The sequence below is a fragment of the Pteropus medius genome, unplaced genomic scaffold, assembly GCF_902729225.1.
Source record: "Pteropus medius unplaced genomic scaffold, Ma_sr-lr_union100, whole genome shotgun sequence".
NCBI classification, from domain to species: domain Eukaryota; kingdom Metazoa; phylum Chordata; class Mammalia; order Chiroptera; family Pteropodidae; genus Pteropus; species Pteropus medius.
Genome location: NW_024349222.1, coordinates 6,174,467 through 6,187,252, shown reverse-complemented (window position 1 = coordinate 6,187,252; position 12,786 = coordinate 6,174,467). Strand labels below are relative to the sequence as shown.

The window sequence follows — 12,786 nt, the reverse complement described above, 5'->3', positions numbered from 1 at the left end:
TGGTGATTCTAGAAATGATAAAGACCACATTCTAGATTTATATTATAAAACAATTGCAGTAAAATTTGCAGATAGAAGGGTCACACATTTGATATGAGATGAGAAGTGAACCCAAAGCTGATCAGAAGTGAACCCAAAGTAAGCATCTCAAATAAAAGCTTTCAAAGGACTAAGACTATGTAGAACAGGTTGGATTTTTAGGTATCTTAATATTATAGGTATTTAACAATATTGCTGGCTGCTACTCTCAGCCCACTTTTATATTTTAATTTTACCATAAGTAGGGATCTTTAGTATTCTATCTTTGTTCTTCAGCACTTCTTTTCTACCTTTTACCTAGATGATCTCAAACATATTTTCAGATTCACTACTTATTTTGTTCAAGTGCTTTGAAATATGTTTCATTAGCCCTGATCTTGCTATGTTCATATATGTAAATCTAAACACGGATATCTGTATTTAATGCACCAACAGCATTGATACTTAGTATTTTCAAAACTAGACTTGAGCCCTTCTCATCAACCTTACTTGTCCTCCTGCTTTTCCTACTTTAATGAAGGATGCAACCAAGCACCAGACACTTAAGTTGGGAAGAAATCACAGTCACCATCCAAGTAAAAGTCAAAGTCAACATGTTGTATTTCATTCTAGGCTTTCTTTAAGCATGGCATTTGTTTGTTTAATTTTTTAAAAGTTTATATTTTTATTTTTTTAAAATTATAGTTGACATACAATATTATATTAGTGTTGGGTGTACAATGCAACTATTTAATATTTCTATAACTTATGAAGTAATCGCTCTGATAAATCTGGTACCCATTTGACACCATACATAGTTCTTACAATACTACTGACTATATTCCTCATGCTATACTCTACATCCCCATGACTATTTTGTAACTACCCATTTATACCTCTTAATCCTCTGCCCACTTCACCCATCCCCTCATCTCTCAATCCTGCAATCATCAAAATGTTCTCTGTATCTATGAGCTTGTTTCTGTTGTTTGTATATCCTGTTCTCTAGATTCCACATATAAGTGAAATTATATGACATTAGTCTTTCTCTGTCGGACTTATTCCACTTACACAGTACCCTCTAGGTCCATCTCTATGTTGCAGATCGAAAGATTTCAGTCTTCTTTATGGGCGAGTAGTATTCCATTTTATATATGTACTACCTCTTCTTTATTCATTCATCCACTGATGGTCACCCAGTAGCCTCCATATCTTGGCTATTGTAAATAATGCTGAAATGCACATATGAATGCATATGTCCCTTGGAAGTTGTGTTTGGAGTTTCTTTGGATAAATACCCAGAAGTGAGATTGCTGGGTCCTTCTTGGTCTCTTGTTATAACCTTTGTTTTAAGGCCTAATTCATCTAGTATTAGCATTGCTACCCCAACTTTGTTTTGTTTGTTTTCATTTTAATGAAATATCTTTTTCCGTCCCTTTACTTTCAGTGTATGCTTGTCTTTCAATCTGAGGTGAGTATCTTGTAGGCAGCTTATGTAAAGGTCTTGTCTTTTTATCCATTCAGCCACCCTGTGTCCTTTGATTAGAGCAATTAATTCAATCACATTTAAAGTAAATGTTGCTAGATATGTAGTTATTGTCATTTTATTTTTCATAATTTAGGTTTTTTTCTTCTTAAAGAAGCCTTTTTTAACATTTCTTGTGATACTGGTTTGGTGGTGATAAACTCCTTTAGTTTTTTCTTGTCTGCGAAGCTCTTTATCTACCCTTTGATTCTAAAATGATAGCTTTGCCAGGTCACCTTGATTGTAGGTCCTTTCTTTTCATCACCTTGAATATTTTGTGCCAGTCCCTTCTGGCGGGCAAAGTTGAGAAATCAGCCTACAGTCTTATGGGAGCTCCCTTGTAGGTAACTAACTTCTATTATCTTGCTGCTTTTAAGGTTCTCTCTTTGTCTTTAAGCTGTGACATTTTAATGATGATGTGTCTTGGTGTGGGCCTTTGGTTTGATCTTATTTGAGACTCTCTGTACTTTCTGGGCTTGTATGTCTGTTTCATTTGCCAAGTTAGGGGGATTTTCAGTCATTATTTCTTCAAATAGGTTTTCAATTCCTTGCTCTCCTCTTCTCCTTCTGGTATCCCTATGATACAAATGTTGGTGTGCTTGATGTTGTCACAGAAGCCCCTTGAACTATCCTTATATTTTTGGATTTTTTTTCTTTTTGCTATTCTCATTGAGTATTTTCTGCTACCTTATCTTCCAAATCACTGATTTTATCCTCTTTCATCTATTATATTGTTGTTTCTTTTTAATGTACTCTTTTAGTTATTGTATTCTTTACTTGACTTTTTTAAAAAAATATTTTCTATCTCTATTTTTATGTTTTCTATCTCTGTTAAAGTTCTCACTGAGTTCATCTACTCTTCCTTCAAGTTCAGTGAGTATCCTGAGTGTTTAAACTCTGCATCTGGTAGATTGCTTGTCTCTATTTTAATTTTTGAGCTCTACTGTGTTCTTTCATTCGAGACATGTCTCTTAGTCTACCCATTTTGGCTGCCTCCCTGTGTTTGTTTCTGTGTATTAGGTCAGACTGCTGTGTCTCCTGGTCTTAGTAGAGTGACCTTATGAAATATGTGTTCTGTGGGGCCCCGTGGTGCAGCCTCCCTGGTTGCCTGAGCTGGGTGCTCCAGGTATGCATGCCCTCCTGTTGTAGTTGAGTTTTGGTTGCTGTTTTCATGTTAATGGGAGGGTCTCTCAGGCCGACTAATTGTGAGGACTGGCTGCGACTACAATGGAGGAGCTGTTGTGTAGGTCCTAACTCTACAGAGCAGGATTTGCTTTAGCAGGGTTATGGTGCCTGCCAAATCTGCTCTTTGGGCATGTTGTTTGTGGAGGTAGCTGGGTAGCACTTGTGTTTGGCCCCAAGAAGCCACAGGTTGTGCCAGCCTTGGGGCCTCCTAGGAGGGGCACTACTGTAGGACAAATTCAGCTTCAGCCTGTTCCTTTCCCAGGGCCACCTGGCATGAGCTACAAAGTGATTTGCAGATGTCTTCCACCTGCACTGGGCTGGAGTTGCCTGGGAGGGACTAAGCTGTGAACCAAGGCTAGCTGTCACTGCTGCCAGGCTTGGGCTTCTTAGTAAGAGATATGGGGCATATTGAGGCCAGATGCTGCTTGTATGGGATTTGTGAACCTTTAAGAGATTTTAGGAAAGTCTACAGCATGAGCCAAGACAGACTGTTTGCATGGAAAAGCCACTGGAATCAGCTTGGGTGGGCTTGCAAGTTGGGTAGGGCGGAGTCTCAAGGACTCATCAGGGTGTGGAGTATGATGTTATCCAGGTCGATGTAGACTCAGATGTAGTGGCCGCCTGGGTCTGTAAGCCAGCTGTGAAGGAGGGCTCAACAAAGGAACATTGGTGTTTGCCAGCCTTTCTGTCTGGGGGAAAGCTGCCCTTCCAGCTCTTGCCCTAAAGCCAGACAACTCAATTACTTCCCATATGTCCCTGGTGCCTTTCAAGCTGCTGCACCAGTGCTGGAGCTCAGAGTGAGTGATTCCACCAGCCCTTAAGAGTAATTCCTGAAGATGCATTCCTGGGACATCAGCAAACCTCTATCCATCTCACTTAGCTACAAACTCCCCTGGTTTTCACAGCCAGAAGTTGTGGAGACTTTTCTTCCTAGACTGATGCTTTGGGCTGGGGAATTCAGTGTGGAGCTGACACCACTTGCTCCTACAGGGGGACTGCCACAGCTGAGATATCCCTTGTGATTTTCAATTGCCACACATGGATGTGGGGCCAGCCCGTATTGTGTCCCCATCCCGTATTGTGTCCCCATCCCTCCCATCTGTCTCAAGGTGGCTTCTTCCATATAACCTTAGTTATAGGACTTCCGTTCTGCTAGACTTCAGGTGATTTTTATTAATGGTTGTTCTGTTGTAATTTCATTGTGGTCATGAGAGAACTCAAGCAGTGTTTACCTACTCTACCATTTTGACCAGAACTTAAGCATGCCATTTGTTTTTAATAATTGCGCTCATAACATTTTAAAAATTTTTAAAAGAACTTTGGCAATTTAGAGTTACTTTTTACTTCCATGTCAATATTGGTAATTTTATCCTGCCTTCAGACATGGGAGCTCCTGATTCTTGGGCTTTTGGGCTCCCGGACTTAGATCAGTGGGTTCTCCTGATTCTCAGGCCTTCAGACTTTGAATTGTATCACCGGCTTTCCTGGTTCTCCAGCTTGAAGATTTCATATTGTGACACATCTCAGTCTCTGTAATAATGTTATCCAATTTCCATAATAAATTTCCTGTTTTTTATATATATATATATATATATATATATATAAACTCCATATATCCTATTGATTCTATTTCTTTGAAGCATTCTGACTAATACAGGTTTTGGTAATGAAAGGTAATACAGGTTCTAGAGTAATAGAATTCTATTGAAATGGTTGTAGGGATCTCTGGTATTGACTTTCTAATCTGATTAGATTTAAAGATGATAATGGATATTTCTAATAGTAAAGAGATAACAGATAATTTATGGTGTGAACTATTTATAGAGGTATGTAAAATGACTGCTGCATTAGATACTCCTAATCAACCACTTATAAGAAGCAAAAAGTTAGGTGATTCTATATATTATACTTTGAAACATGTTTGGAAAACTAAGGAATGAAACAATGTTGATAGGCTCCTACATTGCTGGACAAAGTGAAGAAAGAAAAGGATGAGTTTAGGAATTCAAATTCCCAGCTCAAACCTTGTATATATGACCTAAGAGCTTGTAGGTGTACTCTGAGGAAAAGCCTTATTTCTAGTAGCTGAAGGAATGAAATTGCTGACAGTCAAACATAGGACCTCATTCTGCCATTGGCTGAAGTACAATGTAAGTTGGATTCCCAGCTTTGTTAGGTGTCTACTGTTAAAGTGAGGGCATTACTTAGGGAAGAGTGAATCCTGTAAATTGGGATTGGGATGTGTGAGAAAACACTGATGAAGTTGTGGACATTGAACCCTTAAATTCTGATGAGTCTTCTTTGTCAGTGGAGGAGATCTCTACACCCTCAGCAAAACTGGCTTTCTTAACCCACAGTGGGAGGGGTGCAGAAGAAAGACTTTCACCAATACTATGAAGAATAAATTTGTGAGGAGAGCCCAGCACCCTTGAAGAGCTCTATGATCACTCTTTGTAGGCCAGACCTCACAGTGGGAACCTCAGTCACTCAATTGGGAAACTAAACACATTTTAGTTTCATTTTTAATTCATGAAATTACTTACAAATATAATTTTTTACTTTTAAAATATTTGAAATATCTTGTCTTATTTGTCATTAGTTTTAATTTTATTGCCTGTGATCTGAAATGGCTCTTCATGATTTTCATTCTCTGGAATTTGTTGAAATTTTGTTTGTGGCCTGTGTATTACATAATTATGTAAATATGTAATGCTAATCCTAAGATCTTATAAGCTTAATGAAATAAGCTTCCAAATGAAAGCTTTATGAAATACAAATTAGATGTGCCAAATTGGAGACATCTTTAATATTCTGAGATATTCCTGAATATTGACATCCACCTTTAAGGAAGAAAGAGGCTAGGGGATTATCCCTTTAAGTCTGTATACATCAGACTTAGAAACAGCTATATCACTTTCACTCACATTCTATCGATCAGAATTCAGTTACATAGCTACACCTAACTGTAGAGAAGGCTAGGGAATGTAGTCTAGCCATGTACCCAGGAGGAATGGAACTTAGGAGAAAACTAGTTACTGTCTGTCAAACCAAGCACATTGTCAATTTTTATAAATGATCTATCTGTATTAGAAAGAAAATTTACATATTACTTGCGTACAGGATTTAATACAGGTTAAGATTGCTTATTGTGTTCTATAAATATGTACTAACATTTTTTTCTTTAGCTTTATCAGATTCTAAGATAGGTGTATTAAACTTTCTCATAATGGTTGCAGAAATCATGTCAATATGACTTTTCCTTTCTTTATATCAGGGTTATGTTGTTAGGTTCATACAATTTATTGTTGCTGTATATTGTGGTCTAGTTATCACTTTTATCATTATATAATATCATTCTTTATTCTTGTTAATGATCTTTGGCTTATATTCAATTAAAAATCTTTTAACTGATATTAATAATGTAATATCTGCTTTGTTTTGGATAGGTTTTGCTTGATAGTCAATTCTTTTATTTCACATTTAGCTTGTCATGTTATTTTAGGTTTATCTCCTATAAGTAGCTTATGATTAGAATGTAAAATATTCAATCTAAAACAATCTTTTGATTCATGTATTTAGTTTATTTTTATTTTTGTTATTACATATTGTGTTTTCTGTTTGCCATGTACCCTGCTTCTTTTTTTCTTATTACTTGCTTTACTTGGATCACTGGAACCTTATTCCTTCTCTTTCTCTCTCTTTGAAAAATATATTATATATTCTTTTTTCATGCCTAAAGATCAACACTCAAGTGTTTACAAAGTATAAAGTTATTATGTTTGTGTATGATACACATATTAGTAACTATTGCTTTTGTCTAAATCTCTTCTGATCTTTTATTTTTTGTTTCCCTTTATAAACATAAATATTAAATTTCTCTTTTTTATTATTTATTTATTTATTTATTTATTTATTTATTTATTATTAGTCATGCCTACAGCACCTGGTCTTCCTAGGTGGTCTCCCATCCAAGTACTAACCAGGCCCAACCCTGCTTAGCTTCCGAGGTCAGACATTGGGCTTGTTCAGGGTGGCTTGGCTGTAGACCATGGACCGTGGGTCCACTGGGGTGCAAACCCAGGGCCTTCTGTGTATAAAACAGACGTACTAACTGCTACACTATGGAACCATATCCAGTTTCTCTTTTTTAAAATACAAAGATGGTTTTGTTCATTTTGTAGTCAATATTTTATTATATTACCAATATATTTATAAAATTTTTCTGAAACTTTGCTTCTTATAATCTTTTCCTACCTCTGTTACATAAACTTTTATGCCACAAAGAGAAATAACTATGTCCTTAACAGCTGTGGCAAGTTCAAGGCACAAAAGAGAAAGTTGTTCTTTCTTGTGATATTTTCCTGTGTGTTTTTTTCTTATTTTCCAAGGTATTTGTTTTCTGTGTCCTGGACAGTCTTTTGTATTTTCTGGGACCAAGAGGACTAAGAGGACATATTACTGATGAGGATTCATTTAACTCATTTTGAAACATTATAACCAATTTATAAAGGAATTTGAGATTTGACTCTTTAAATGCAGTAATAGTATCTAAAAACATTTGCATATCAGAGTTCTCAAGAGGACTAGATTTTTTTAACTCCAAAGAAGCCACTATAACAGGTATTCATATATAGTTTTAGTTTGTTTTGGAATACTTCCAAAATATTAATTTACCATTTCCTTAAGAGTCACTGTCTTAACATTCCCTCATAGTTGCTGTTTAAAGACTAGTGTTTATTCAATGATTAAATTCTCATTTTTATTAAAATAATAACTATTGATTATTTTTATGGACTGTATTAGATGTTCTTGCAAATGCACCAGGATAAGAAAGCAAAATAATTGGTATAAATAGTAGAAGAGAAAATATAAAACATTTGTTTTGTAATAAAGTTGAAAACCTTGAAAATACAAGAGATTTTATTTTAAAAAGTAAAATTAAGAAACAATTTTTTTAAGTGACTAGATGTAGACTGACTATCCAAAAATCAATAAGTATTTATTTTATATGTAGGTATTAAAATAGAAGATGAGATAAATGGATAAGTAAATAGCTAAAACAGCACCTTAAGTGTTTAATGACAAAGGATAGGTTTGGGAAAAATAATACTTATATCTGCAAGTGATATAAGTTGACAAGACAAAGACAACTCAAAGTTAGAGTATGTGAATAGGCAATTCACTCTTGGGCTGTTCACATGGCACTGAATCATTGGAAAAGATGATGCACGAGCAGATAAAAATAAAGGTAGACTAATTATCATATTTATCAGACTAGTAAAACTTATTTCTGATGGGGATGTGGCAAACATGGACTACTAGTTAGTACTGGTATATTTGCAAATTATTACATTTTTCTCTCATATTTATTACATTTCAAAGTGCATAAATCTTTCACTTCAGATATCCTAATTCAGTAACACTATTTCTTAGAAGGTTTCAACAAGTAGGGATATGTCTATTCAAGTGTCTATAGCAACATTATTCATAGTGATAAAAAAAAATGGAAATGAAAAAACTACTCAAAATAGAGGAATGTTGGAATAATTATGGTACCACTACAGCACAATGTTGCATACAACCACCAAAAAGAGACTTATACCAGTTGGCTTAAAATAATTTCCACAAAGTATTTAAATATGAAAATCAACATGTCTTAAAATCTACTAAATTTTTTAATTGCAATATTTGTATGTATGTGTGGTATATGTTCATTTATATTTATTTAGGTTCTGATAAAATAATGAAAGAGATATCCTAACTCTCTCACCTAGGTTTTCTAGAGTGGAATGATGAGAATGGAGTAGGAGAGGAATGGGGAGGAGACAACAAACTTTTAGGACTAGAAATTTAAAAGGCTTCACTAAAGCAAAGAAACACCAAAACACACAAACCCTAGCAAGTATGTTATCCCATTTATATAATTATCTATAATGAAAAATAAAACAATATAAAGATAATTAATTAATACCATGAATGAAATTAATATGTTTCAAGACTTTTGATGAGATGGGTTTTAAATCATTGGGAAATGGTAAATGTAAAAACACCGTTATTGGAAATTTTTAACATGAAGTTCAAATTTAGCAACTGAGAGATATCAGTGTTCAGGTCCTCCCCAAGTACATTCCCATCTAATCAATATTTTATTAATATAGCAGCAACAACAAGTAAGCACTCAAAGATATATAATGGTGAAATATTTGCAAAGAATTCTACCCACCACTGAAGCAGGACTTCTAAAACTATCTCCCCGCTGCTAAACCATTGTATTTATCTTTCGAAATGAGCTTACAGAATAAATAGAAACAAAACAGAATGGAAAGTTCATGTATTTTAGACTTAGCCAGGCTTCAGTTTTATTCTAGTCTTTGCCACTACTATCTGTAATCAAGAATATGTTATGACAATAAACCCTTATTTATTATCTCTCCATTAACCTATCTATCAATATATGTCTATAGCTGTCAGCACCAACTAGATGGTTCGTATAAGCACAAGTCAGTCATCAGAGGAGATTGTCACAGCCTAGATTAGTAGCTGTGTGACCTTAAATTAGTTATTTTCATTTCCTCATCCCTAATATGGAGAAAATAACAATAGTACTCACAAAATTATTGTGAGAATTCAATTAGATAATATATGTAAAGCATTAATTAGGGTATTATACACATAAAAGGTGTTTGATAGAAACAGCTTAAAGAATCAGAAATTAATATTCAATTCAGTCATAGAGCATAAACTTAGGGAAAATTTATTGGTCAAACCTCAACTACTCAGAACTAATATTTTGGACATTGTGGTATGTGTGTATGATATCATGAAGAATATTAAATGTTATGTATTATTAAAGAAAATTGTCCACATTGACCATAATGATAAATATGGAAAAAGTAACAAAATGAACAGTTAGAAGTAAAAAGCAGCCTTAGAAATTTAAAAGTTATTCTAATTATAGCCATTAATGAGAGTTACCAACCATACATTCTTTATTAAATCATATAACATATCATTTTTTTTTGTGCATTGCAACATACTAACATTACTTTTTCTACATCTCCAGGTAAATCACTTGCTTCTCATTGCTTCCATTGCCTCAGGATTTCAATAAGGATCTTTACTAGAGAAACTCTAAGTTCTATTTCAGTTTTAAAATACTATGATTTTATGACCACAAAAGAGCTTATTCCCAGTTTTCTACTCTGAGTCAACACTTAAGAGAATCATGGAAGACCTACTGTCTCTGGCTATGTATTTATTTTCTTATTCCAAAATCTTCCTTATCCTTCTCGTCTGTCATCCCCATTAATTCTTCAAGTTTCTTCTCCAAATATTTCTTTAATGACCTTCGTATTGCCTTCATTTTCCTCCGATGAGTGACAAAAATATGGAATCTAGAGTAGAGAAACAAGATAATTCCAACTTCAATATTAGTAGCCCAACTTTTAAAAACAATTATACATTTTTTTTTTATTCCTTTCTGGATAACTCTTCAATCCTCATACTTCATTGTACCTCCTCCATTTCCCTTGTTTCAACTTTTATCCCATCAAACTTTCATTCACTTCATTCCTGTTAGTATCATATCCCAAAGTTTCAAATGACTTCTTTCCCCTTATTTCTATTGGAAGGACGGGGAAGTTTGAGCAGTCTCTTTGCCAGAGGAGCGCCTGACCCAGTGTTTGTTTGGAGGGAGAAAAACTCACAGTAACAAAGCACTTCCCAATATTACAGCTTCTGCTAGCAATATCAGAAATAGTGCAATTTCTTGATTTTCAAGCTTCCTTGAATCCTCTTCTGGAAGGAGAAAGGGAAAAAAGTAAGTTTTGGAGATGAAAAATAATGAGAACTTATTCATAATAGAAGATTTTTTTTTAACCTACAACTATTGCTCTATTCACCACTTCTGTCACTGTTTTCTGATGGCTGTGATTTTTATTATTCTTAGAACTCTAGGCTCTAAAAAACTTTTACCCTTACTGCCCCTAGCCTAATTTCTCTACCCTTAGTCCAGCCTTTTTATTTCTCAGCCCTTCAGTTGGTCCAGTGCCCAACAATTCATACTAGTACAAATTTTGCCCAACATTTTAGCTTTTATTTGTAACAGCATGATCAACATAGAAGATGCTCAACAAATATTTGTCAAATAAATCAGTGAGTGACTCATTACCTTGACCCCTGACCCCTCCAAATGCCATACCACAATCTTTGTTACCTCCACAATACTCTCCTTTGAAGCATCGGGTAGTGATGCGAAGACAGGTCCAACAATCCAAGATGGGACCTTCAATCACAACTGATAAAGAGAAGAAAGACAGTTGGAGGAGACCATGTCATAGAATTTCTTTAGTTCAGATATCAAGTATGGATTAGGTCTCAGGCATTTCCAGGACTCTTAAGGTTACATTGTTCTCAATTTCCTTTTCCTCTAATGGTCAAGTTTTCTGATGGTTCAAAACCTTCTGTAATTTAAGTCAGATCTCAGGAGAAGAAATGGGAAAAATGATTCCATGGCTTATACTGGTGCTATGGGTTGTAAACTATACTTTCGGAGACCTCTGAGCATCTCCAAAATCTGTGAGGTGACTGAGATTTCCATAAGCTAGATTTTATTGTCAGATATTATTGACATTCCTCCTTGGAACCACAGTGCTAAGAAGTGGGTTCTTAATGTGGACAGGTGGGAGAGATAGGGCTGTATAGAGCAAAGCATATGGGAGAATAGGAGCTGAAACCTAAAGGTGTCACATGTACTGTACTCACCACAATCTTCAGAACAAGCTAAAAGAGAATCAGAGAGTTCTCATGAGCTTAGAATCAACTTAGAGTTTGTCATATTTAAACCCAAGTAGCTTTTATTTGGTTACCCATTAAGTTTCAGCCACCCCTTTACCCATTCTAAATCACTAATATGAAACCACATTCTTCCTCTCACCCCTCATTTCTTATTTCTTTCACATAATTTCAGTGTTGTTAGATAGACATCTTTTATTACCAACTTCAGAGAACTTCTTTAATATTTCTTTCAGTTTGGATTCCAGGTTTTGGCGGACATCGAGAAGCTTGCCTTGAAGGATAAAGCCACCTAAGACGAGTAGAAGGAACATCAGAAAATAAAGGTGGCCTTTCCCCTTAGAATATAATTTTAATTGTTTTGCCTTGTTTCCCCCAGCAAACTTTCTTCACACTTGCTTGAGAAATACAGTATTTTAACATTGAAACAATACCTCACCTTTCCATGTTTCATTGCCCAGTTTAGAAAGTTCATTCTTCAGCCATATTCTCAAATTGACAGCCTTTTCAACAGCTAGAGAAGAGAGGTAAAATTATATGTGGGGAAATAATTACATCTGTGGAGGAAATTTTGTGGGCCCAGGTGCTCTTTTCCCTGCCTCCCTTCTCCCTTTAACCCCCAAAACTCTCAAGGACTCAAGCTTCCCTCACCCAACACCCGAAGCATCTTGTTCCCGTGGGAGACCTTGAAGCTTAAATTGATCATCTCCTTAATCTGCCGTTCAAGCAGATGAGTTTGGCCAGGGATTTCTGAGGGTACCAGCTTTGCCAGCAAGGACTTAATATCTTCTATGAATTTGGGGTCACATTCCAAGCAGCCTTTGACCCCATGGAAGGCTGCCAGGGACAAGGGCAGGAGCAGGAACAACCATAGGTCTCCCATTTCCTTGCCACAACCGCCCTTGCCCCAACAGCAGGTTGTCCTGGCAACTAGTTCACCTAGTTCCCTTTTCTTCAAAAATCCAGGAATAAGAGCCTTGTCCTGGAGAGTCTGACTCCACTTCCCTCTCCATTTTCATCCCACTTCTAGGCAACTTCATTTCCGTAAGGATCTTCAGTTATTTTCTGACTTTTATCCTTCATTCCAGGGAGAGGGAACTTCCAGTTGGGGAGCAGATACCTGAGTTCTGAGTGTAGAACACAAGGAGAGGGAAAGGCTTGAGCTCACACAAGCAGAGTTCTGTGCAGGGAAATATAGAAAAAGTTTATTTAGGTCTCTCCCTTACTGTGTCTTTACTAAGTTCCCACACCCCTTCTGACCATTA

At 35.7% G+C, this 12,786-nt stretch overlaps 1 protein-coding gene and 1 pseudogene across 2 annotated transcripts; both read right to left on the bottom strand.

Annotated features, from left to right (window-relative positions):
• Positions 1-6,659: 6,659 nt before the first annotated feature.
• Positions 6,660-6,775, bottom strand: LOC120617182 (uncharacterized; annotated as a pseudogene).
• Positions 6,776-9,977: 3,202 nt separating this feature from the next.
• On the bottom strand, positions 9,978-12,507 carry IZUMO3 (IZUMO family member 3). Of its 2 annotated transcripts, XM_039880725.1 has the most exons (7): positions 12,173-12,507; positions 11,961-12,035; positions 11,724-11,813; positions 11,492-11,509; positions 10,944-11,024; positions 10,435-10,525; positions 9,984-10,122 (listed from the first exon to the last, which is right to left on the bottom strand). In XM_039880725.1, exons 1-7 carry the CDS (start codon positions 12,402-12,404, stop codon positions 9,984-9,986), a joined length of 726 nt encoding a protein of 241 aa, XP_039736659.1. In that variant the 5' UTR covers positions 12,405-12,507. The 2 variants fall into 2 exon arrangements, with proteins under 2 accessions (XP_039736660.1, XP_039736659.1); XM_039880726.1 differs by lacking the exon at positions 11,492-11,509 and having other exon boundaries at positions 9,978-10,122.
• Between the last annotated feature and the right edge of the window lie 279 nt (positions 12,508-12,786).